General features: G+C 51.9%; 1 protein-coding gene across 1 annotated transcript in view; it reads right to left on the reverse strand.

The window, feature by feature from the left end:
- LOC140404136 (SH3 and multiple ankyrin repeat domains protein 1-like) overlaps positions 1-26,039 on the reverse strand; it is a 297,425-nt gene that overhangs the window by 271,131 nt on the left and 255 nt on the right. Inside the window, 5 exon segments of the mRNA XM_072492552.1 lie at positions 16,561-16,721; positions 20,485-20,601; positions 23,821-23,888; positions 23,890-24,080; positions 25,884-25,947. Coding sequence (XP_072348653.1) covers positions 16,561-16,721; positions 20,485-20,601; positions 23,821-23,888; positions 23,890-24,080; positions 25,884-25,947 — 601 coding nt within the window.

Consider the following 26,039-nt stretch of genomic DNA (forward strand, 5'->3'; position numbering starts at 1 on the left):
TGGGTTTGTGTACCGAGATCTCCAGATCGCCAGACTTCTCCCTTCCTTTTAATAACACGTCAGAAGCACACCAGCAAAAAAAACAAAAAATCTCACATCTGGAAAGTATCCAAAGTCAGGAGCTCTGTATTTAGCAGTGAAACAATGTTCAGCTGGAATGGTTAGCAGAAGAACATCAGGCATTTGAATGAAACACCACCAGCAAATTGAGAGACAGGACGCTTCCCCATTTAACCGCAGAGGCAGTGGTGAAAATAATATATTAAAATTATAGGGGAACAGCTTACTAGATAAGTGATAACAAAGATAGATAGAGAGAGAGAGAGAGACACGCACACACAACTGGTCCAGGAATAAAAGAAGGAAGAAATAATGTAAGGACATTTTTACATAACCGTTTGGTAGCACAGAACTGCTGGAAAAAGAGATGGGCTGTCGAAGTTTTTTATCTTGCACTCATCAGAATAGGTGCCAAATTTCAAAGGGAGTAACAATTTATACTTCATGAGAAAAGGGTGTTGACTGGGTGGCAAGTTGAATCTGATTGGTCCAGGCGTTACCACGGAGGAGGCATCTGAGGGACCGATTGCCCCCCCCCCCCCCCCACCCCGAGGTTTTTGTTTAATTTGAAAAAGGGCACAGTGCCTGGACATATTCCTTTTGCCTGCAGAAGACAGTCCCAGCACGTAGAACCCAATGGGAGTGAACGGGCGGGAACGAATGGTTGGATACAAACAAACGCAAATTTATTTATTTCACAACTCTACTCCCCAAAGGGTCTCGCTCTCCGACCTGCACCCTAGGGTTATTATACTTTGAGGCATCCCCCCCCCCTGTTATGGGGGAAAACCCACCCCGTTTATCGGGAGAGTTCGGATCCCGTGGAGCTCACGGGAAACTGGAGGGTGCGCATCCCATGACCTCCGAGAGGGTTGTCGCACTGCATATGAACGTATGTGGCTGGGGGTGGCACGGTGGCACAGTGGTTAGCACTGCTGCCTCACGGCGCCGATGACCCGGGTTCGATCCTGGCCCCGGGTCACTGCCCGTGTGGAGTTTGCACACGTGTCTGCCTGGGTCTCACCCCCCACAACCCAAAGATGCCACGCTAAATTGCCCCTTAATCGGAAGAAAAGAATTGGGTACTCTTAATTTATTATTTAAAAAAATGAATATCTGTAGCTTCTAGTAAGCGTAAGTGAGTCGGTTTGCGGGACCAAGTGGTGATCTTAAATTGGTTGTTCACGTCAGTTTTAAAATTTACATGGCGATCCTGTCACATCTCTTAACAAGATTCAACATGCTTCAAATACAGAGTTATTCCAGGGAAAGGAAGACTTGTATTTACACAATGTTTTCCACCACCGCTGAACATCTCAAAGTGCTTTACGGCCTGCGAAGTGTCACCGCTGCTGCAATGCAGGAAATGCGACAGCTAATTTGCGCACAGCAAGCTTCCATAAACAGTAAGGTGGTGATCACCCGATAGGCTGCTTTCATCATGTCGATTGAGGGGGATAAATGTTAGCCAGGGCCCCCCCGGGGAGAACGCCCCCCCCCCCCCCCCCCTCCTCCTCCTCAAAATCACACCACGGGATCTTTCAGGTTCGGCCAAGAGTGATACACGGGGATTCATTGCAAATCGGAAAGGCAGCGCCCCCGGCAGAGCAGCACTCCCTCGATGATGCAGCGGGTGTTGTTACGCAGGGAAATGATGCAACTGACCTTGTGGCCAAAGCAGCAACGCACAGACGGCAACTCATTCACTGGATTGTAGCCCGTCGCCGGCAAGGTCAGCATTTACGAGGAGACCACAAGATGTAGGAGCAGAAGGAGGCCATTCGGCCCATCGAGTGCGCCGCCATTCAACGAGATCGCAACCGATCTGATACGATTTTCCTCAACTCTGCTTCCCCCATTTTGATTTTGATTTTATTTATTGTCACATGTACCGAAGTACAGTGAAAAGTATTTTTCTGCAGCCAAGGGAACGTACACAGTAGACAAACAGAATAATCAACAGAGTACACATCGACAAACAGTGGTTGGTTACAGTGCGGAACAAGGGGCCAAACAAAGCAAATACATGAGCAAGGGCAGCATAGGGCGCCGTGAATAGTGTTCTTACAGGGAACAGATCAGTCCGAGGGGGAGTCGTTGAGGAGTCTTGTAGCTGTGGGGAAGAAGCTGTTCCTACATCTGGATGTGCGGGTCTTCAGACTTCTGTATCTTCTGTCTGATGGAAGGGTCTGGAAGAGGGCAAAGGCTGGGTGGGAGGGGTCTCTGATAATGCTGTCTGCCTTCCCGAGGCAGCGGGAGGTGTAGATAGAATCAATGTGAGGGTGGCAAGCTTGTGTGATGCGTTGGGCTGAGTTCACCGCACTCTGCAGTTTCTTGCGATCTTGGGCCGAGCAGTTGCCATACCGAGCTGTGATGCAGCCGGATAGGATGCTCTCTCAGGCAGATCTGTAGACGTTTGTGAGAGTCGATGCAGACATAACCCTTCATTCCCCCACTGATTAAAAATCGATCTCATCCATTCCTAATTGCCCCATTCAAACTGGTGAAGGGCCTCGTTGCCGTTGGTCAGTGGATAGCTCAGTCACGTGTAGACATGACAATGACAAGGACGGAGGGCCTCCTCCCCGAGCAACATTTGTGAATCGGTGGAGCTGCCCACTTTTTCATGTCTCAATTTGTTGACACTCCATTCACATTCCCAAACTGCCGTGGCGGGATTTTAACTCACATTAAAAATGTAGGCCTTCAGGCTCCTAGTCCAGTAACAAAACCACTAACGCGCTGGCTACACTCGCAACCGGTTGACGAGAATCAGTTGAGGTCGTAACCTGGCTCCTGTACGCTTGCTCGGAGTGGCATATATACAAACGCAGGAACATGTGCAAACAAGAGGAACATGCTCAAGCCTTGTGCCGTTTCTGAATTACCCAGGAGCTTGTGGGGCCTATTGTTCCCCATTGCCTCCTCCATGGTAACCCTGCCGCAGCCAATCCGAGTCGACTTGCCAACCAATCTCCCGCGGTACCGATTGCCGCGGTTGTTTGAAATTTGGCATTCTGGCATTTTGTCCTGATGAGCGCAGGACGGGAAACTTTGACAGCGTGTCTCCCTTTTCAGCGACGCTCAAGGCCTGCACTGTCAAACCGCTGAACATGTCCAATCTGTACTTTTTGGAAGGTATCGACTGAGGAGAAATACCTGGGGCAGGACGCCGGTGAGTACTCAGACTGTCATAGGAACAGGAAGATCCCGCTCAGCTCCTCGAGTCCGTGTGGTTGAATCATGGCCACTCTGTATTTTAACTCCACCTCCCTGCCTTGATTCCATGCTTACCTAAGGGCAATCCCTCAATGTCAGGCTTACCTAAGGGCAATCCCTCAATGTCAGCTTTGAAATGTTCAATGAATCCCATCGTTTGAACGGCATTTTTGAGAGAGAGAGTTCTAGATTGCCACAACCCTTTTTGAGCGGAGAGATGTGTCCTGAAATCACCCCCGAACTTCCATTGTTCCTTCCTTCCTTTATCCCTGCGTTGTCTCTCTCTCTCTCTATCTCTGCACTCGTAAGTTGCTCTCTTCCCCCCCCCCCCCCCACGCAGTCTCTGCTGCTGTTACACGGGGAAGTTCCCCCTCTCTCAACGTGACGTTTTGCCCACATGTCGCTTTTTCTCCTCATCCACAGAGCTACTAACTTTGCACACTTTTCCGGGCGTGCGATCTTTCACCGTTGAGCTTCTCTGATGCGCGTACGGCGAGATTTGAAGGGGTCGCAGGACAAGTGCAGGAGTCCAGCCCAACCCCGAGGCCCTGTCTTCCCCCTTCCGCCAGAGGATGCGAGGGAGCCCTCGGCCGCTGCTGCGCCGAAGAGGAGCTGGATAGTCCATTGTCGCATTGCTGTTTGTGGGATCTTACTGTGCACAGATTGAACTCTGACTTTCCACCTCCAACTATTTTGCACAAACCCAATAAACTAAATTAAATGAACTGAGGTTCATTTTTCCACGTCTTAAACACTTCAGTTAGACAACCACTCAATCATCAACTCACAGGGGAATTGAGATAAAGCAAGTCGGCGCTAACTTATCCCCATAATTTAACTCTTTACGCTCCAACCAATGAGCTACTTTTCTTTCAATACTGCCGTGTTGGCCGCCTGGATCATTGGAATAGACAAGCAGGGCTTACGTCAGCCAAACGAAGGTGTCTCTGACAGTGCAGCACCCCCCAACACAGTATTCCATCATAGCCAGAAATTCTCTGTGCGACCACAGGAGGCGAACTTGGGGGTAAGTGCGACCTACTCAGCCACCAAACAGAAAGGGTGATAAAGTGAGAAGAGGAGGAGGAGGAAGGGAGGGAGGGAGAGGGAGGGAGGGAGAGGGAGGAGAGAGAGAGAAAGGGAGTGGGGGGAGAGAGAGACAGAGAGAGAGAGGGAGAGAGAGAGAGGGAGAGGGGGAGAGAGAGAGAAAGATGGGAGAGGAAGAGAGAAAGAGAGAGAGAGAAAGATGGGAGAGGAAGAGAGAGAGAGAGAAAGATGGGAGAGGAAGAGAGAGAGAGAGAGGGAAGAGAGGGAGAGGGAAGAGAGAGAAGAGCGAGAGAGAGGAAGAGGGAGAGAGGGAGAGAGAGAGAGAGAGAAAGATGGGAGAGGAAGAGAGAGAAAGAGAGAGAGAGAAAGATGGGAGAGGAAGAGAGAGAGAGAGAAAGATGGGAGAGGAAGAGAGAGAGAGAGGGAAGAGAGGGAGAGGGAAGAGAGAGAAGAGCGAGAGAGAGGAAGAGGAAGAGGGAGAGAGGGAGAGAGAGAGAGAGAGAAAGATGGGAGAGGAAGAGAGAGAGGAAGAGAGAGAGAGAGAGAGAGAAAGAAGGTAGATAGAGGAAGGAAGCAAGCAGAAGAGGCGCCAAGTCCGAATTGACAAGAGGTAGAAAGTGTGCGGCAGGAATATAGAGAGAGAAAGAGAAGGTGGGGGATAAAGAGCTGAGAGAGACAGAGAGAGAGGGAGAGGAGACAGAGGCAGCATGGGAGAGCTAGGCAGCATGAGAAGAGGAGGGAGCTGAGTTAGCTTGAGAGTCTGGAGAAAGAGGTGAGGAAAAAGGATAGATAATACAAGCTGAAGGGAGCTACAGAACTGGAGATGGCGAGGGGAGGGAGGAGGATTGGGGAGAGGGAGGAGGTGGAGACAAAAATGACAGAATAAGTGGTTGTGACCAAGAGAGTTAGAGAGTGATGTTGTGCTTTTCCCACGGGGGTGACAGAAAGGAGATGGGCAAGGAGGTTGAAGGGGGACCCACACCACAATAAAGCCAAATATTCACAGGGAAATGGAGGTAACGAGACAGGCACAACGTGAATCAGAGACTGAAATACAAAATTAGCATTTCTCCACATTTTGACCTCCTCACCTGGCACGAGCTTTGTTCCCATGGCAACAGCTGAACAAAAAAGCCCTCAGCTGACATGAGTCAAGGTGGATGAAGGGGTACTGGGTTTATGTCAACTCTTCCAGGCGGCGCTGATAGGATCAATGGAGGGAGTGGCGCTGGGCCGTTTGAATCTAGCGTTACCATGGCAATCCTTGAGGGTTAATGCTGCCATGGCAACCTCGGAGGGTTAATGGCTGCTACAGCACAGGAAGATGTGGGCTTGAAGGCTCGTTCTAACACCAGAGGGTAGCGCAGATGGGATCGCTCTCTCTCACACCCAACGTTTGGCACAAAGCACCCCCCCCCCCCCCCCCAATCCCCCACCAAAGGGGGAACTCGTAACCAGGACCCCACAGGTGGAACCCTTGCTCCCTGAGCAATGCTGGATTCATTGGAGTTAATTGGCAGATTTCCTTTCGTCAATGGCTAGGCCGCGTCTCAGTTGACGCAAAAAAGAAAAACCCCAGCAGGAGACCCCCCCCCCCCCCCTACTCCCCCCCCCCCCCCCGCCCTCCGCCCTCCACCCCACTACCACCACCTCCCCTGAGCCTCCCCGGGCCAATCGCAGACTGAAGAGGCGATTGTCCAGGCAACGGACATCGAACAAAACGGCGATGTGCGAGCCAGCAATTCCTTCGAGGGGCGGCATTCCCGGAACGGGAAGTCGTTTGGTTCAAGCCCCGCCCGCTGGGCTGGAACACGCAAACCTGGCCCCGCTGGGAGTGCCCGCACTGTCAGGGATGCCACCCGACGGGGGGGGCGCTGTTAAACTGAGCAACCCTCCCCCCACCCCCCCCCCCGCCCCCGCCTTTATCTGGGAGGTCATTGTAAACCCTCCATAAATGGATGCACTCCCAAACATCTGCCGCCCAAATTCTAACTCGCACCGTTTCTGGATCATTCCGTGATCGCTGAGCTACGCTGGCTCCCGGACCGCCGACTTGACTTGAAAATGGTTACCCTCGTGGTGGGAATAGTCCATGCTCTTACCCCTCCCTGTCTCGGGAACATCCCCCAGCCCCTCCGAGATCTCTGTGCTCTACCCCCGGCCTCTTGCACGTCCCTGATTCCCTTCACTGCGCTCTGGTTGCCGTGCCTTCAGCGGACTAGGCCCCAAACACTGGAATTCCTTCCCGAACCCGCTCCCCGCCCTTCAAGCTGCCTCTTGCGACTTATCTCTTTGACTCAGGGCGCGATTTAATGGGAATGAAACATGGAGTCCCGTTTTGGGCGCGTTGGGGGGGGGGGAGTGTTTTCCCGACGCTGGCAGGATTTCCGTGGCGAGGTCATCAAGTTCATGGGCGGCTCCGGCACAAACATTTTGAAGTGAGTTTAACTGCACACTTAAAGATGCAAATCTGGATCCCGCTCACGATCTCGCGAAACGTAGCGAGCATCGTAAATCTAGCGAAAGACCTCTCGCCAAGATTTACAGGCCCCCCCGTCGCGCCCCAGTCCATTCTTCTAACGACCTCCTTCTTTAGCTCAGCCCCGGATTCGGGCTAGTTACTCTCCTGTAAAAGGCGCCATACGAGTGCAATGCTGTGAAAGATGCCATGGCCCTAGTCAAAAGGCCGGGAGGTTGATTTCCCCAACCGACACACTGAAGGTGGCCCGGCGGCACAGTGGTTAGCACTGTTGTTTCACAGCGCCAAGGTCCCGGGTTCGATTCCCGGCTTGGGTCACTGTCTGTGCGGAGTCTGCACGTTCTCCCCATGTCCGGGTGGGTTTCCTCCGCGCGCTCCGGTTTCCTCCCACAAGTCCCAAAAGACATGCTTGTCAGGTGAACTGGACATTCTGAATTCTCCCTCGGTGTACCCGAACAGAGCGATCCCTGCTGGCCGCAAGATGCCCAATCTGACGTCTTCCAGCTTTTCAGGGCAAGGCCAGGATTGGTTAGCTCGCTCGGCCATTTCAGGGGGGCCATTCAGAGTCGAGCACATTGCCGTGGGCTTCCCCAGGCAGGTTCAATCCTTCAGAGTTGGGAGCCCTTCCCTCTGGGACGCTCCTGCCCCGCCTGACCTACTACCTCTAAGATCTCGCCTTCCCCCGCCGGACACACACACAACCCACCCCCAGGTCATTGCCTACTCCGCCAGACTTGCTTTAAGTGCAGCCCCAGCGTTTAGGCTCAGGCAAAGTGCTGCAGTACCTCTTCCGGCCACGGCAGCGCTGTGCTTGGAAGGGCTGGAGAACATTCGGCCAATCAGATCGGTCGACAGCTCTGCAAGAGGGGACCTACTTCCAAGGGCGGAAGGAGGTCTGGCCTACTGCCAATCAACGCTCCGTGTGAAATGACAGTGGTCCTGTCAGGAGTCGGCGGGACAAGTTACCCGCTGACTTGCCAACCTGAAAACTCTGGCGGGAGCCACAAGTGGGCGGCACGGTGGTTAGCACCCGCTACCTCACAGCGCCAGGGAGCTGGGTTCAATTCTGACCTCGGGTCACTGTCTGTACAGAGTCTGCACGTTCTCCCTGTGTCTGCGCGGGTTTCGTCCGGTTGCTCCGGTTTCCTCCCACAGTCCAAAGATGCACAGGTTAGGTGGATTGGCCACGATAAATTGACCCTTAGTGCCCGAAAGGTTAGATGGGGTTGTTGAGTTGCGGGGATGGGGTGGGCTGTGGGCCTAGGGTAAGGTGCTCTTTCAGAGGCTGGGGTGCAGACACGATGGGTTGGGTGGCTTCCTTCTGCACTGTCGATATTCTCTGATTCTAGGTAGGCCAGGCCAGGTAAGGTTGGCAGATTTCCTTCCCTAAAGGGCATTGGTGAACCAGGTGTTTTTTCCCATCATTGATGTTTGTTTAATGGTCATCATTACTGAGATTAGGGCCGGTATTTTCCGGTCCCGTCACGGCGGAACCCGTGTGATGCAACCAAGCCAAATGTCCATTGATTTAGGTGGAACCGGCCAATTCCAGCTGTGGGCTGGGCTGGAGAATCCCATCTTTAGAATCCGCATGAAGTAGCACGCAGGTAGAAATAGGTTCATTAGCAATACAACACGTCTCAACACCGGGTCCCCTTCCCTGACCTGCACCCAGGGCGGAGCTTTTATACTAGTGAGGACTCTCCTCGTTAAGAGGAAGCCCCACCGCATTACGGGGAAGTTCGTACTCTGTGCAGGTCACAGGAAACCGGATGGTCATTATCCCTTGACCTGCAAACGAGGGTTAGAACAGCGTCCGAGGTTAACAATTCCAGATTTATTAATTGAATTGAAATTTCACCAGCTGCCGTGGTGGGATTTGAACCCACGTCTCCCAGAGTGTTAGCCTGGGCCTCTGGATTGCTACTGGTCCACGATGCCACCATCTCCCCCGTGTGGGTACAGATAAACGTATGGGTAGAATCATCAACACTTTCAGCAATTGGGGCTCTTTCCAGGTCCCGAGTCCACGCGGGTCAGAGACGCACCAACAGGTGGGGAGGGGGGGAGGGGGATGGAGAGTCTTCCGGGAGACAGACTTGGCGTCCATCATCCGGTTATAGACAGCTGGCAGGAGCGGTGTGTTGGGGGCGATGCAGCTTTGTACAGTTGTCACCCTACTGACCCCAGTCTGTCCGATCTGCGCTCAGTGAGAATGGGAGAGATGTTAATCACAGAGGCTGAAATTAATGTTTCTCCCAAACTCCTCTTATTGGTTATTTAACGATGTACAGGGAAGCAGATCACCCTCCGTGATCTCCAGCTGACCTCATAGCCGACATTACTCTCTGCAACATGAGGCAGCTGAGGAAACGCGGGGCAGCCCCCTGGGTGGGATGTACTTCAGAATAGGTGGAATGAATCAAAATCCAGATTTACTCTGTATCTAACCCCGTGCTGTACCTGTCCTGGGAGTGTTTGATGGAGACAGTGTAGAGGGAGCTTTACTCTGTATCTAACCCCGTGCTGTACCTGTCCTGGGAGTGTTTGATGGGGACAGTGTAGAGGGAGCTTTACTCTGTATCTAACCCCGTGCTGTACCTGTCCTGGGAGTGTTTGATGGGGACAGTGTAGAGGGAGCTTTACTCTGTATCTAACCCCGTGCTGTACCTGTCCTGGGAGTGATTGATGGGGACAGTGTAGAGGGAGCTTTACTCTGTATCTAACCCCGTGCTGTACCTGTTCTGGGAGTGTTTGATGGGGACAGTGTAGAGGGAGCTTTACTCTGTATCTAACCTCCTGCTGTACCTGTCCTGGGAGTGTTTGATGGGGACAGTGTAGAGGGAGCTTTACTCTGTATCTAACCCCGTGCTGTACCTGTCCTGGGAGTGTTTGATGGGGACAGTGTAGAGGGAGCTTTACTCTGTATCTAACCCCGTGCTGTACCTGTCCTGGGAGTGTTTGATGGGGACAGTGTAGAGGGAGCTTTACTCTGTATCTAACACCGTGATGTACCTGTCCTGGGAATGTTTGATGGGGACAGTGTAGAGGGAGCTTTACTCTGTATCTAACACCGTGATGTACCTGTCCTGGGAATGTTTGATGGGGACAGTGTAGAGGGAGCTTTACTCTGTATCTAACCCCCTGCTGTCCCTGTCCTGGGAGTGTTTGATGGGGACAGTGTAGAGGGAGTTTTACAAGGATAACAAGAATAAGATTAACCTGGTAAACTGTCTCAAGACCCTTCATGGGGCCATTAAGCTTTAACATCGAACCACATCGGGAGTTAAAAACCTGGTCAGCCAAGTCAGTTTTTCTGAGTGTTTTAATGAAGGGAAGAGAGGCAGAGAGATGGAGGGTTTACTGAGGGAACTCCAGGACTTGGGGCCTTGACGGCTGAAGGCATTGCCGTCAATGGTGGAGCAATCAAAACGCTGAAGAGTCCCCTTCTCGTTAAGAACGCACCTGGTTCTCTGATGCCCTTTAGAGAGGGAAATCTGTCGTGCTTACCCGGTCTGGCCTTCATGTGACCCCAGACCCACGGCAAATGCGGTTGACTCTTAACTGCTCTCTGAAATGGCCGAGCGAGACACTCAGTTCAAGGGCAATTAGTGGGGGACAACAAATTCTGACCCCGTCAGCGAATTCCACATCCCGTGGAAGAATCATTTTAAAAAATATATCTGTGCACAGACTGACATCCCTCAGTCCCTCTCGATTCTCGATTCTAAACCGAGCCAACCTTCTGATTTCGAAGATCACAGAAGGTTTGAACCTCACTCTGAACCAAGGTCGGTACAGCCAGGAATCGGCCCGCTAAAGGGGGAAACAGAGTATCCTCCGACACGCTCAGTGACAAGAGAGAGAGAGTGAATGAGAGAGGGGAGTGAGTGAACGAGAGGGACAGAGAAGAAATGGGGAGGGAAAGAGATAAAGTGAGGGGAAAGAGGAAAGGAGTGAGTGAGAGAGAGGGGCGTAAACGGACAGACGGATGAGACGGATTCTCGGAAAAAGGTCAGCAAAAGGAAATTGAGGCAGGTGAGAGAGGGGGGGAGAAATGAAAACATACGTGGAGGTCGCGGAGAAGGGGATGGAGCAGAGGACAGATGGAGACAGTGGAACGGGCACAGCAAAGGGGAACAAAGAAAAAGAGAAAATATAGATAGGAGGAGAGAATGGAGAAGAGAAAAGGGACTGGCGAGGAAAGGGGAACCGAGAGAGAGAGAGATAAAGGGAAAGGGAGAACTCAGCTCCACACAATTACAGCAGCCTCGTAGATCAAAGAGGGAGCGAGAGAGACTGAGAGATTGAACACAGGTCGCTGGGGAGCTAGTAACAGGCATGAACAGGGGGATCCAGGTCAGAGTTATAAATAGTGACTCCCGGGGAACCGGCACAATGCTGGGCAAGGGCGCGGGGCACAGTGCCCACCCTGCCAAGGTCCACCAATGAGCCGAGAGCGTCCTCTCCCAGTCACTCGCACGTGGCCTGTGCTTCTCAATCACGTTTGGCAGCAGCTTCCTGACCTGCCGCATTCAGCCGCTCCTGTGCCAGCCACTTAAATAGAACAAGGTCAACAGCGACGCAGAAATCACCTTCAGTCAATACTAACTCACAGTCTCCAGCCTTCCCTCAGTGAGGGAGGAATAGGCCAGAGATACTTCTTGGGAGAGAGGGAGGCAAATACCCCCCCCCTCCCCCCCACCAAACCCCCAAACCCCCGAGATAGCCCATCCAATTCCCCCCTTTCCTCCAGACCATTTCTAACTCTCTTAGGGTTTGTGCCAACACCTATCCTCTGGACATAAGCCAAGACAGGGAGCATATCACAGTCAGACGTAGAAGGGACGGAGGCCATTCGGCCCATCGATGCCTGCGCCAGCTCTCAGGGAAAGCAATCCAATTAGCCCCAAGCCATTGAATCTTCGTGCTCAGAAGGAAGCCATTCAGCCCATTGTGCCACTGGGTGGCTATTCGACTGTGGAGGCATCATCACATGGCGAACCACAGATGCGGGATTCTCCCGTCCCCCCCAGCCGTGTGTTTCCCGGCGGCGCTGTCCACTGGCGGCAGGATTCTCTATTCCCGTCGCTTGTCAATGGGATTTCCCATTGAAGCCCCCCACACTGCCATTCTCCCAATGGGGTTGGGAGAAGAGAACTTGGGGTTGTTCCAGGGACAGTGAGCCGTGGGCGTGACGTAACCCGCTGTTCTCTGGGACCGAGTGGCTGCTGGAATCTCAGCCTGTAAAAAAAACGTGGGGGTCCGCGCCTCTTTTCAACAACAAATACCCCCCACGCCCTCACCCCACTGCTGAACATCTCCCAACACCACCACCCCCCCCCCCCCCTCCCATCCCCAATTTTCTCTCTGACGTCACATCAAATCTGAGGCATTAAAATGGGGTCACAATGTTAATGTAAGCCTATTTGTGACAGTAAAGATTATTATTATAACATCCTAGTTTGCTTCAGCTACCTCAGCTTATTTAAGTTTCAAATACCAGTCTTAGACCCACTCTTCACCCTTTCTTTTTTTAACAACTTTTTTTTCCAATTAAGGGGCAATTTAGCGTGGCCAATCCACCTACCCTGCACATCTTTTGGGCTGTGGGGGTTGAGACCCACGCAGATGCGGGGAGAATGTGCAAACTCCACACGGACAGTGACCCGGGGCCGGGATTGAACCCGGGTCCTCAGTGCCGTCAGGCAGCAGTGCTAACCACTGTGCCACTGTGCCCGCCCTTCTTCTACCAAGTGGTGCCTTCAAACTGAGGTCATTAGTAATGCTAATAGCAAGTCTAATATGGCCAGCTCTCTGGTTAATTCCAGAGTGCGCTACTCTAAGAAACTACCTCAAAAGCATTCGTTGAATTCCTCGCCCAGACTATTACCGCCAATGTGATTTTTCCAGTTGATATGTAGATTATAATCACCCATGATTATTTCTGCCCTCTATCACAAACTCCTTATATTTCTTCTTGTACACATTGTCCTACATTTCAATTACAGTTAGGGGTCAAAGAACAAAGAAGAACAAAGAAAAACTACAGCACAGGAACAGGCCCTTCGGCCCTCCAAGCCTGCGCCGATCCAGATCCTCTATCTAAAACTGTTGCCTATTTTCTAAGGATCTGTATCCCTCTGCTCCCTGCCCATTCATGTATCTGTCTAGATACCTCTTAAATGATGCTATCGTGCCCGCCTCTACCACCTCCGCCGGCAATGCGTTCCAGGCACCCACCACCCTCTGCGTAAAGAACTTTCCACGCATATCTCCCGTAAACTTTTCCCCTCTCACCTTGAACTTGTGACCCCTAGTAATTGAGTCGACTACTCTGAGAAAAAGCTTCTTGCTATCCACCCTGTCTATACCTCTCATGATTTTGTAGACCAGTGGATCACTCCAACAAGAGACTTCTGTCCCCTTGCTATTCCTCATCTCCACCCAAACCGATTCTACATCCTGATCTCCTGAACCAACGTCGTTGTCTCCTTTTCTGAGGAAGGATGTTCTTGCTCTCGAGGGAGTGCAGCGAAGGTTTACCAGACTGATTCCAGGGATGGCGGGACGATCATTTGAGGAGAGATTGACTAGGTTGGGATTGTTCTTGCTGGAGTTCAGAAGAATGAGGGGGAATCTTATAGAGACTTATAAAATTCTAACAGGACTGGACAGGGTAGATGCAGGGAAGATGTTCCCGATGGTGGGTGTGTCCAGAACGAGGGGTCACAGTCTGAGGATTCAGGGTAAACCATTTCGGACAGAGATAAGGAGACACTTCTTCACCCAAAGAGTGGTGAGCCTGTGGAATTCATTACCACAGGAAGTAGTTGATGCTAAAACTTTGAATATATTCAAGAGGCGGCTATATATAGCCCTTGGGGAGAATGGGATCAAAGGCTATGGGGAGAAAGCAGGATTAGGCTATTGAGTTGGATGATCAGCCATGATCGTGATGAATGGCGGAGCAGGCTCGAAGGGCCAAAAGGCCTCCTCCTGCTCCTATCGTCTACGCATCTATATATCTCTACCAATGCCAAATTAACAGGGCTATCCCACCATCTTTACCTATTAGAAGCAAGAATTAAGTTAGGAAACACTTCTGCTTACAAAGGCTGCAAGAACATAAGAACTAGGAGCAAGAGTAGGCCACCTGGCCCTTCGAGCCTGCTCCACCATTCAATGAGATCATGGCTGATCTTTTGTGGACTCAGCTCCACTTTCCGGCCCGAACACCATAACCCTTAATCCCTTTATTCTTCAAAAAACTATCTATCTTTATCTTAGAAACATTTAACGAAGGAGCCTCAACTGTTTCACTGGGCAAGGAATTCCATAGATTCACAACCTCTTGGGTGAAAAAGTTCCTCCTAAACTCAGTCCTAAATCTACTTAGCCTTATTTTGAGGCTATGCCCCCTAGTTCTGCTTTCACCACCAGTGGAAACAACCTGCCCGCATCTATCCTATCTATTCCCTTCATAATTTTATATGTTTCTATAAGATCCCCCCCCGCATCCTTCTAAATTCCAACGAGTACAGTCCCAGTCTACTCAACCTCTCCTCGTAATCCAACCCCCTCAACTCTGGGATTAACAAGGGCAGCACGGTGGCGCAGTAGTTAGTGCTGCTGCCTCATGGCGCCGAGGTCCCAGGTTCGATCCCGGCTCTGGGTCACTGTCCGTGTGGAGTTTGCACATTCTCCCCGTGTTTGCATGGGTTTCGCCCCCACAACCCAAGATGTACAGGGTAGGTGGATTGGCCACGCTAAATTGCCCCTTAATTGGAAAAAATGAATTGGGTACCGAAATTTATAAAAAGAAACTCTGGGATTAACCTAGTGAATCTCCTCTGCACACCCTCCGGCGCCAGTACGTCCTTTCTCAGGTAAGGAGATCAAAACTGAACACACTACTCCAGGTGTGGCCTCACTAACACCTTTTACAATTGCAGCATACCCTCCAACTGTTTGGAACACTCCCCCAAAAATGGCAATCGATGCTCGAGCAATTATTAATTTTAAATGCGAAATGGAGAACATAGAACATAGAGAACATAGAAAAATACAGCACAGAACAGGCCCTTCGGCCCACGATGTTGTGCCAAACCTTTGCCCTAGATTAATCATAGATTAACATTGAATTTACAGTGCAGAAGGAGGCCATTCGGCCCATTGAGTCTGCACCGGCTCTTGGAAAGAGCACCCTACCCAAACTCAACACTTCCACCCAACACCAAGGGCAATTTGGACATTAAGGGCAATTTATCATTGGCCAATTCACCTAACCCGCACATCTTTGGACTGTGGGAGGAAACCGGAGCACCCGGAGGAAACCCACGCAGACACGGGGAGGACGTGCAGACTCCGCACAGACAGTGACCCAAGCCGGAATCGAACCTGGGACCCTGGAGCTGTGAAGCAATTGTGCTATCCACAATGCTACCGTGCTGCCCTTGAGAACAAATAAATCTACACTATCATTTTACTGTAATCCATATACCTATCCAATAGCTGCTTGAAGGTCCCTAATGTTTCCGACTCAACTACTTCCACAGGCAGTGCATTCCATGCCCCCACTACTCTCTGGGTAAAGAACCTACCTCTGATAGCCCTCCTATATCTTCCACCTTTCACCTTAAATTTATGTCCCCTTGTAATGGTTTGTTCCACCCGGGGAAAAAGTCTCTGACTGTCTCCTCTATCTATTCCCCTGATCATCTTAGAAACTTCTATCAAGTCACCCCTCATCCTTCTCCGTTCTAATGACAAAAGGCCTAGCACCCTCAACCTTTCCTCGTAAGACCTACTCTCCATTCCAGGCAACATCCTGGTAAATCTTCTTTGCACCTTTTCCAAAGCTTCCACATCCTTCCTAAAATGAGGCGACCAGAACTGTACACAGTACTCCAAATGTGGCCTTACCAAAGTTTTGTACAGCTGCATCATCACCTCACGGCTCTTAAATTCAATCCCTCTGTTAATGAACGCGAGCACACCATAGGCCTTCTTCACAACTCTATCCACTTGAGTGGCAACTTTCAAAGATGTATGAACATAGACCCCAAGATCTCTCTGCTCCTCCACATTGCCAAGAACTCTACCGTTAACCCTGTATTCCACATTCATATTTGTCCTTCCAAAATGGACAACCTCACACTTTTCAGGGTTAAACTCCAACAATTCAGGGTTAAACTCCATCATTCAGGGTTAAACTCCATCGAGAACCAAAGGTATTGAAGGGATCGGGGCCAAAGATGGATGTATGGGGGCAGCATAGTAGCCTTGTGGATAGCACAATTGCTTCACAGCTCCAGGGTCCCAGGTTCGATTCCAGCTTGGGTCACTGTCTGTGCGGAGTCTGCACATCCTCCCCGTGTGTGCGTGGGTTTCCTCCGGGGGCTCCGGTTTCCTCCCACAGTCCAAAGATGTGCAGGTTAGGTGGATTGGCCATGATAAATTGCCCTTAGTGTCGGGTTGGGTGGGGTTACTGGGTTATAGGGATAGGGTGGCGGTGTTGACCTTGGGTAGGGTGCTCTTTCCAAGAGCCGATGCAGACTCGATGGGCCGAATGGCCTCCTTCTGCACTGCAAATTCTATGATTCTATGACTCTATGGAGTTATATCACAGATCAGCCATGTTTTCATAGCGTGATGGTGGAATAGGTTTGAGGGGCTGAATGGCCTCTTCGTGTTCCTCTCTTCCTGCACTACAATATATTTAGCCACACAAACACTCACTCTCCCACACAAACCTTTGACTTTTTCGCCCTTGTTGAGTTGGATTTCATCGTCTCCCTGAGGCTGATGTGACTTCACCACCACGAATACCCTGCCCGGGACGGCAGTGTACAGCTTCCGTTTCGGCCTCCAGCCCAGCGTCCCGCCCGTGTAGTCCTTGTTACTGACCGCAGAGCTGCAAACAAAGATATACGTCACCGTCAGTCTCCTGGGCAGGCCCCAGCTCCTCGAGGGGAGAGACATTCCTTCAAAACCCACAGCAACCAGCAGAAGTCGTCACTACCCGAATCTCATGCAAAGTGAGGAAGTCTCACCTTACGTCTAGGGAGAGACAGAGATAGAGAGAGAGGGAGGCAAATGGAGGGGAAGTTAGAGGGGGGGGGGGGAGAGACAGAGCGAGTCGGAAGCAGAGAGATTCAGAGAGAGAGGGAGGAAAACGGAGGAGAAGCTAGCCAGGGGGAGACCAAGAGAGTCAGAGACAGAGAAAGAGGGAGATAGACTGACAGAGAGGGCGTTAAAGTGGGGGAGACAGAGACGGGGAGATATGAAGAGGGAGAGAGAGAGGGAGCCGGGGGGGGGGGGGGCGGGGGGAGAGAGAAGGGGGAGATAGAGAGGGGGGTGATAGAGAGGGGGAGACAGAAAGAGGGGGGGAGACAGAGAGAGGCGGGAGATAGAGAGAGGAGAGAGACAGGGAGAGGAGAGAGGCAGAGAGAGGAGAGAGACAGAGAGAGGAGTGAGACAGGGAGAGGAGAGAGACAGAGAGAGGAGAGAGACAGAGAGACAGGGAGAGGAGAGAGACAGAGAGAGGAGAGAGACAGGGAGAGGAGAGAGACAGAGAGAGGAGAGAGACAGAGAGAGGCGGGAGATAGAGAGAGGAGAGAGGCAGGGAGAGGAGAGAGGCAGAGAGAGGAGAGAGACAGAGAGAGGAGAGAGACAGGGAGAGGAGAGAGACAGGGAGTGGAGAGAGACAGAGAGACAGGGAGAGGAGAGAGACAGGGAGAGGAGAGAGACAGAGAGAGGAGAGAGACAGAGAGAGGAGAGAGACAGGGAGAGGAGAGAGACAGGGAGAGGAGAGAGACAGGGAGAGGAGAGAGACAGGGAGAGGAGAGAGACAGAGAGAGGAGAGAGACAGGGAGAGGAGAGAGACAGGGAGAGGAGAGAGACAGGGAGAGGAGAGAGACAGAGAGAGGAGAGAGACAGGGAGAGGAGAGAGACAGAGAGAGGAGAGAGACAGAGAGAGGAGTGAGACAGAGAGAGGAGAGAGACAGGGAGAGGAGAGAGACAGAGAGAGGAGAGAGACAGAGGAGAGAGGAGACAGAAGGAGCTACAGACAGGGGAGACAAAGAGAGAGGGAGACAGCGAGACGGGGAGAGAGGGGAAAGCAAGGAGAGAGGGGAATCAGAGAGGAGATGGGGAAACAGACTCGGTGAGATAGAAGAGGAGGGTGATAGAGGGAGGGGGAGGCAGAGGGAGGGGGAAACGTACAGTGTGAGACAAGGGACAGAAGATGAGAGTCAGAGAGAGGAGTAGACAAAGGGAGAGAGGTAGAGGGGGGGACAGAGAGAGAGAGGGGCAGAGGGAGAGAGGCGGAGGGGACAGAGAAAGGGAGGGGGAGAAATGCAGAATGAGAGCGGAGACAGAAGATGGGAGACAGAAAGAGGACGAACAAGAGACAGAGAGAGGGAAAACAGAGAGAGAGGGGTTACAGACAGACAAAGACAAATAGAGAGACCAGCAGAAAAATAAACAAACGGCAAGGGAGAAACTGATGGGCAGAGTTAACGAAAGCAAAAGGTAAAGAGAATGATGGAGAGGTGGAAAAATTAGCAAAAGAACAAATCAGAGAGACAGAGAGAAAGAGAGAGAGAGAGTGGGCGAGAGAGACAGACAGACAAAAGAAGACAGAGAGAGAGAGACACGAGCGAGCAGAAAGTGAGGGAAGCATACAGGAAGCAAAGGGTTTCAACTTCTGCTAACGTCAGCTCCCGGGAGAACTGACTCTGCAATTTTTCATTCTTTACTCCAGTATTCACACTACCCATTGGGTAAGGTGTGCCCTGATCGAAAATGTATTCACATCCTGCTTGGACTAGAGGGAAAAAGGAGGTCAAACGTCCAACACACACAGTCCTACCTGAACAAGCGTGAGGAACGGGATCGCCTCCTGATCATAAGAGAAGTTCTACAAGCACAGCGGCAAGAGTGACATTGAGAGTCAGGAACATATCTCCCCCTTCACCATCAAACACACACACTCGCTCTCTCCAACTCACTCTCTCTCTTTCCCTCCTTCCACAATCTCATTTAATTCTTTTTAAAATTTAAAGCACCCAATTCTGTTTTCCCCCAATTAGCGTGGCCAATCCACCTGCACATCATTTTAGGTTGTGGGGGCTGAGATCAATGCAGACACGGGGAGAATGTGCAAACTCCACACGGACAGTGAGCCGGGGCAGGGATCGAACCCGGATCCTCGGCGCCGTGAGGCAGCAGTGCTAACCACCGCGCCGCCCGCCACAGTCTCATTTTAAGGAGGGTGTGAGTGAACCAAATGCAGAGATGCCAAATTCAATTTTTAAAATCCTGGTTTGAAGGGTTAAAAACGCTGTGTTGGGGACTTAAAGTTGGTGGGACCTGGAGGAGAGGAGAGAATCATAGAATTTACAGTGCAGAAGGAGGCAATTCGGCCCATCGAGTCAGCACTGACCCTTGGAAAGAGCACCCGACTTAAGCCCACACCTCCACCCTATCCCCGTAACCCCACCTAACCTTTTTGGACACGAAGGGACAATTTAGCGTGGCCAATCCACCTAACCTGCACATCTTTCGACTGTGGGAGGAAACCGGAGCACCCAGAGGAAACCCACGCACACACGGGGGAGAACGTGCAGACTCCGCACGGATAGTGACCCAAGCCGGGAATCGAACCTGGGACCCCGGAGCTGTGAAGCAACAGTGCTAACCATGGTAGGACCGAGCCGCCACGGTAGGTGAAGGTGGCGGGAAGGGGGAGATGGGGAGGTCGGAATGGGGGAGGGGGGAGGAAAGAGGTCAAGGGGGTGGCGGATGGGGTGAGGGGGGGTGGTCAGGTCTCGGGGAAGGGTGGGGTGGGGGAGGGGGCACCCACAAAGATCGCCATGGCCGCAGCACAGGTGCGGGGTTGAGGCTGTGAAATTGGGGAGTGAGGCCGCCACACTGGATTGGAGCAGCGAGGCCCACAACACATTTCCACTTCATCCTGGATAAACCCGATCCTTCACCTGAAAACCCCCTCAGGCTGTGGGACGCTCGCCCTCCTTCCTGCTTCCCCAACGAGTGGAGACTCTTCCAAGGTGAAAACACCCCAGCTTCCATTTGGTCCATCTTCCTGCCCCCGAGGAAGGCGGGACTGACGCCCACACAACAGCCCCGCGAAGACAAGTCTCCTGAGCTTGGAGACAGCTGCACCAATTCTGTCAGTCGGGATACAACATCTCCATCAATCAGCCACTAGATGGAGGCAGGGAGCTGGAACTATAACAGCACCGAAGGAGGCCATTTGGCCCATTATTGCTGTGACTGGCCCGTTAAAAGAGCTATCCAATTCGGCGCACTCTCTGCCCATTCCCCCACAGCCCTGCAATTCTCTCGCCTTCCAAGATGGTTAGTTAACTTAAAAATAAAATAGTTTTGAGGAAGCGAACTAATTTGTGACTTGCAACTGGTCACAGAGTGCGGGTTACAATTGAGAGCTTTCTATATACATATATGACATATTTTTTCTTTCGGAATGCCAGGAATCTTTGGAACTCTCTTCCTGAAAAGGGGGTGGAAGCGGAGCCTTTGCATATTCTTCGGGGAGAGGTGGGTGGCGGGATGCAGGTTTGAGATTACGATCAACACCAGCCGTGATTTTATTAAGTGGGGGAGCAGGATCGAGGGGCTGAATGGCCTCCGACCTGCTCCTCCTTCGTACGTCCATCTCGCGACGTTTCTTAACGAAAGGCTTATTCCGCTGGCAAACGTGCTTTACGTTGTTAACTTTTGGGTCACCTTCATCATTCAAAGCTGGGAACCTAAAAACCGGGCACCAATTCAAGGGGCCTCCATATAATAATTTCCAGGTTCATCGGGCGTGAGGAGGGGAGCGGGGCTGGGCCATTGAGGACTGAGGTAAGGAGACATTTCTTCACTCAGAGAGTGGTGACCCAGTGGAATTCTCTTCCACAGAAGGACTCGGAGGCCAAGTCACTGAGTATATTTAAGGAGGAAATAAATTTCCAGACAGGAGGGGGGCGGCAGGGGGGCGCAATGGTTAGCACTGCCCCGGGTCACTGTCCATGTGGAGTTTGCACATTCTCCCCGTGTCTGCGTGGGTCTCACCCTCACAACCCAAAAGATGTGCGGGTTAGGTTGATTGGCCACGCTACATTGCCCCTTAATTGAAAAGAAATAGAATTGGTTACTCAAAATTTGGGGAAAACAATGTTTGCCGCCTCAGAGCGTCAGGGACCGTGTTCAATTCCGGCCTTGGGTGACTGTCTGTGTGGAGTTAGCACATTCTCCCCCGTGTCAAGTCCCTTGCCAGTCCCGCAATATCTCATCAACCATCATGTGACCATCCATCTACCTTCCAGGGATAGTCCACATTTCTCCTCATCATTCAGACTCGCAAAACTCACAACCATCGCTCTGCTGCAAATGTCCCTCCCGCACCCTGACAATCAGAACGGATGTTTGATGGGGACAGTGTAGAGGGAGCTTTACTCTGTCTCTAACCCGGTGCTGTACCTGTCCTGGGTGTGTTTGATGGGGACAGTGTAGAGGGAGCTTTACTCTGTATCTAACCCCGTGCTGTACCTGTCCTGGGAGTGTTTGATGGGGACAGTGTAGAGGGAGATTTACTCTGTATCTAACCCCGTGCTGTACCTGTCCTGGGAGTGTTTGATGGGGACAGTGTAGAGGGAGCTTTACTCTGTATCTAACCCCGTGCTGTACCTGTCCTGGGAGTGTTTGATGGGTACAGAGTAGAGGGAGCTTTACTCTGTATCTAACCCCGTGCTGTACCTGCCCTGGGAGTGTCTGATGGGGTAGTGTAGAGGAAGCTTTACTCTGTATCTAACCCCGTGCTATACCTGTCCTGGGAGTGTTTGATGGGGACAGTGTAGAGGAAGCTTTACTCTGTATCTAACCCCGTGCTGTACCTGTCCTGGGAGTGTTTGAAGGGGACAGTGTAGAGGGAGCTTTACTCTGTATCTAACCCCGTGCTGTACCTGTCCTGGGAGTGTTTGATGGGGACCGTGTAGAGGGAGCTTTACTCTGTATCTAACCCCGTGCTGTACCTGTCCTGGGAGTGTTTGATGGGGACAGTGTAGAGGGAGCTTTACTCTGTATCCAACCCCGTGCTGTACCTGTCCTGGGAGTGTTTGATAGGGACAGTGCAGACGGAGCTTTACTCTGTATCTAACCCCGCGCTGTACCCTGTCCTGGGAGTGTTTGATGGGGACAGTGTAGAAGGAGCTTTACTCTGTATCTAACTCCGCGCTGTACCTGTCCTGGGAGTGTTTGATGGGGACCAGTGTAGAGGGGCCTTTACTCTGTATCTAACGGCGGCTGTACCTGTCCTGGGAGTTGTTCGATGGGAACAGTGTAGGGGGAGCTTTACTCTGTATCTAACCCGGTGCTGTACCTGTCCTGGGAGTGTTTGATCGGGACAGTGCAGACGGAGCTTTACTCTGTATCTTACCACCGCGCTGTACCTGTCCTGGGAGTGTTTGATGCGGGCAGCGTAGAGGGAGCTTTACTCTGTATCTAACCCCGTGCTGTACCTGTCCTGGGAGTGTGTGTGGGGACAGTGTAGAGGGAGCTTTACTCTGTCCCTAACCTTGTTCTGTACCTCTCCTGGAAGTGTTTGATGGGGACAGTGTAGAGGGAGCTTTACTCTGTATCTAACCCCGTTCCATACCTGTCCTGGGAGTGTTTGATGGGGACAGTGTAGAGAGAGCTTTACTCTGTATCTAACCCCGTTCCATGCCTGTCCTGGGAGTGTTTGATGGGGACAGTGCAGACGGAGCTTTACTCTGTAATCTAACCCCGCGCTGTACCTGTCCTGGGAGTGTTTGATGGGGGACAGTGCAGACGGAGCTTTACTCTGTATCTAACGGCGGCTGTACCTGTCCTAGGAGTGTTTGATGCGGGCAGCGTAGAGGGAGCTTTACTTTGTATCTAACCCCGTGCTGTACCTGTCCTGGGAGTGTTTGATGGGTGACAGTGCAGAGGGAGCCTTTACTCTGTAATATACCCCCTGCTATACCTGTCCTGGGAGTGTTTGATGGGGAGAGTGTAGAGGGAGCTTTACTCTGTATCTAACCCTGTGCTGTACCTGCCCTGGGAGTGTTGATGGGGACAGTGTAGCGGGAGCTTTACTCTGTATCTAACCCCATGCTGTACCTATCCTGGGGAGTGTTTGATGTGGACAGTGTCGAGGGAGCTTTACCTCTGTATCTAACCCCATGCTGTATCTGTCCTGGGAGTGTTTGATGGGGACAGTGTTGAGAGAGCTTTACTCTGTATCTATCCCCGTTCCATACCTGTCCTGGGAGTGTTTGGTGGGGGACAGTGTAGAGGGAGCTTTACTCGGTATCTAACCCCGTTCCATACCTGTCCTAGGAGCGTTTGATGGGGACAGTGTAGAGAGAGCTTTACTCTGTATCTAACCCCGTTCCCATACCTGTCCTGGGAGTGTTTGATGGGGACAGTATAGAGAGAGCTTTACCTCTGTATCTAACCCCGTTCCATACCTGTCCTGGGAGTGTTTTATGGGGAATATCTAACCGCATGTTGTACCTGCTCTGGGAGTGGTTGATGTCAGCAGTGGGTGTTTGAATGTGTCCTGCAGGACCCAAGAACATAAGGAATCGCAGCAGGAATGAACCATTCGGCTCCTCGAGCCTGTTCTGCCACTGAACAAAATCGCGACTGATCGACCTCAACTCCAGCTTCTCACACTATCCCTATATCCCTCATTCCATTCAGACCCCAAATAATCAATTCACCTCAATTCTGAATATACGCAACAACTCCTCTTTGAAATTTGGTATTCTTGCCTTTGTCCTGATGAGTGCAAGCCAAAAGCTTCGACAATGTGTCCTCTTTCAGCGATATTCTTGTCGTCCAATTTCTTTGTAATTAAAACAAACATACCATTTGGCTTCCTAACGACTGGGTTTAGCCTAGATGCTCTCTGAGCTGTTCCCGCACCCCACCCCCACCCCACCCCACCCCTGCTGCGGTACCTGAGGCGGCCACGCTGTTTCTTGGGGTCCTCACCCTGCCGGCTGCGGGACGGGGAGCGGCTGCGCCCCCCCCCGGGGGTTGCTGACGCTCCGCAGGGTGCCGTTGGGGTTCCGGGGCGCCCTGGCCGGCCGAGAAGGAGAGCCACTCGGGAATGTGAGGTTGTTGTCACTGCTGGAGCGCTGCAGCGTGGGCGCGATTGTGAGCATGTTGTGTCCGTCCCTCCGCACGGGGGCGTAGGATGGTGTCTCCTTAAACGGAACTGTCGGAAGACACAACTTAAGAGATAAGGACGCCAAACAGGAGCGAGAACGAGCAGGTCGAAGACAATAAGTAGCATTTTACGCAAAGGCTTAACCTTTCCCATCCCACCCCTCGCCCAGCACATGAATGGTCAGAAAATTTGGTGGATCGGCAAGTGGCTTAAAATCCCCATCTCCCACAAAACTGGCAGTTCACCACCAAACAACAGTGTAACCTGCATTTATGCGGTGCCTTTACTGTAACAAAAACCTCACCAGGTGCTTTACAGGAACAAACATTGACACCACATCACATAAGGTGTTATTGGGAGGTTTGATCAAGGCCATAAGTTTTGAGGAGCGTTACAGAGGAACCTCGAGGGGTGTGAGGTTGAGGGAGGGAATTATAGCGTTCGGGGCCCAGGCAGCCCAAGGCACGGCCGCCAATGCAGGAACGATTTTTTTATTCATTTACAGGATGTGAGCGTCACTGGTTAGGCCCAGCATTTATTGCCCATCCCTAATTGCCCTGCAGAAGGTGGCGGTGAGCTGCCTTCTTGAACCGCTGTAGTCCTTGAGGTGTAGGTACACCCACAGTGCTGTTAGGGAGGGAGTTCTAGGATGTTGCCCCAGTGAAGGACGGCGATATATTTCCAAGTCAGGGTGGTGAGTGACTTGGAGGGGAACCTCCAGGTGGTGGGGTTCCCAGGTATCTGCTGCTCTTGTCCTTCTAGGTGGTAGTGATCATGGGTTTGCAAGGTGCTGTCTAAGGAACCTTGGTGAGTTGCTGCAGTGCATCTTGTAGATGGTACACACGGCTGACACTGTTGGGTGGTGGTGGAGGGAGAGAATGTTTGTGGAAGGGGGAGCAATCAAGCGGGCTGCTTTGTCCTGGGATGGTGTTGGGCTTCTTGAGTGTTGTTGGAGCTTCACTCATCCAGGCAAGTGGAAATATTCCATTGCACTCCTGACTTGTGCCATTGTAGATGGTGGACAGGCTTTGGGAGGGTCAGGGGGTGAGTTAAAAGCTAGGATTGCCCCAGAGGCCAGATTTGTAGGAGCATCCGGGAGGGAGCTGATGAAGCGAGAGATGGAAGTTGGGTGAGGTTCAGTCTGAACACGAGGATGCCAATTTTAAAACTGTACCTCCAATCCGACAATGCCTCAGTGTTGGTCAGTGAGCAGAAGGGGTGGGGGGGGGGGGGGGGGGGGGGGGGGGATAGGGGAACAGGCCCTCCGTGCGAGTTCAGGGACTGAGTTATGGATAAGATCAAGCTTAGAGAGAGTGAAAAAGGGTCCAGGGCTGACCAGAGGAGTGTCACAATAATCAATGGATCAGCCATGAATAAGGGGCTAGGGCAGTGTCTGAGGAAGGGGCAGAGTTGGGCACGTGGTCGGCAGGTGTGGCCTTTATTTCTGACAGTCTCCTTCCTGAGTCAAATAATCACTGGGCCCGCGGCTTCCTGTCAGAATAACGGTCTAGGTAGCAGAAGGGCAACAGTCCCAACAGAGCTGGTGGATGGGTCGGGACTCTAGCTAAATGGATACGTGCTGTGGCACTACTGAACACAATAGCCAAGCAAACCCCACCGAGTCGTTCTGTCACGTTGCACTTTGCAGGTCTTAACCTTGGATCACCGCGAGATCTCGGGAAAAACTGGTAAATCCCAGAGAATTCTGTCGCCCAGATTCCAGGCACGCGACTGAGTCATGTGACAGTGGCAGTCCGCCACGGTTAAATAAAATAAGACCCCCAGGTGGTTCGGTTTAAGATTAGGGTTCGCATCGCAACCACACGCACAATCAGCCTCCAACGTACCCACATCCCGAGTCCTTGTGATTCTTGATGAACTCGCCCAGCTCGAAGTTTCCAGCGATGATCGCAACCTGGGCAGGAAGAAGGCGAAGACTTTAATCAAAGGCCTTCATACAGCCGCCGACAGGCGTGCCGTTCAACTCACGCACGCGGCTCACGCGTT

This window comes from Scyliorhinus torazame, chromosome 29, assembly GCF_047496885.1.
Source record: "Scyliorhinus torazame isolate Kashiwa2021f chromosome 29, sScyTor2.1, whole genome shotgun sequence".
Classification (NCBI taxonomy): domain Eukaryota; kingdom Metazoa; phylum Chordata; class Chondrichthyes; order Carcharhiniformes; family Scyliorhinidae; genus Scyliorhinus; species Scyliorhinus torazame.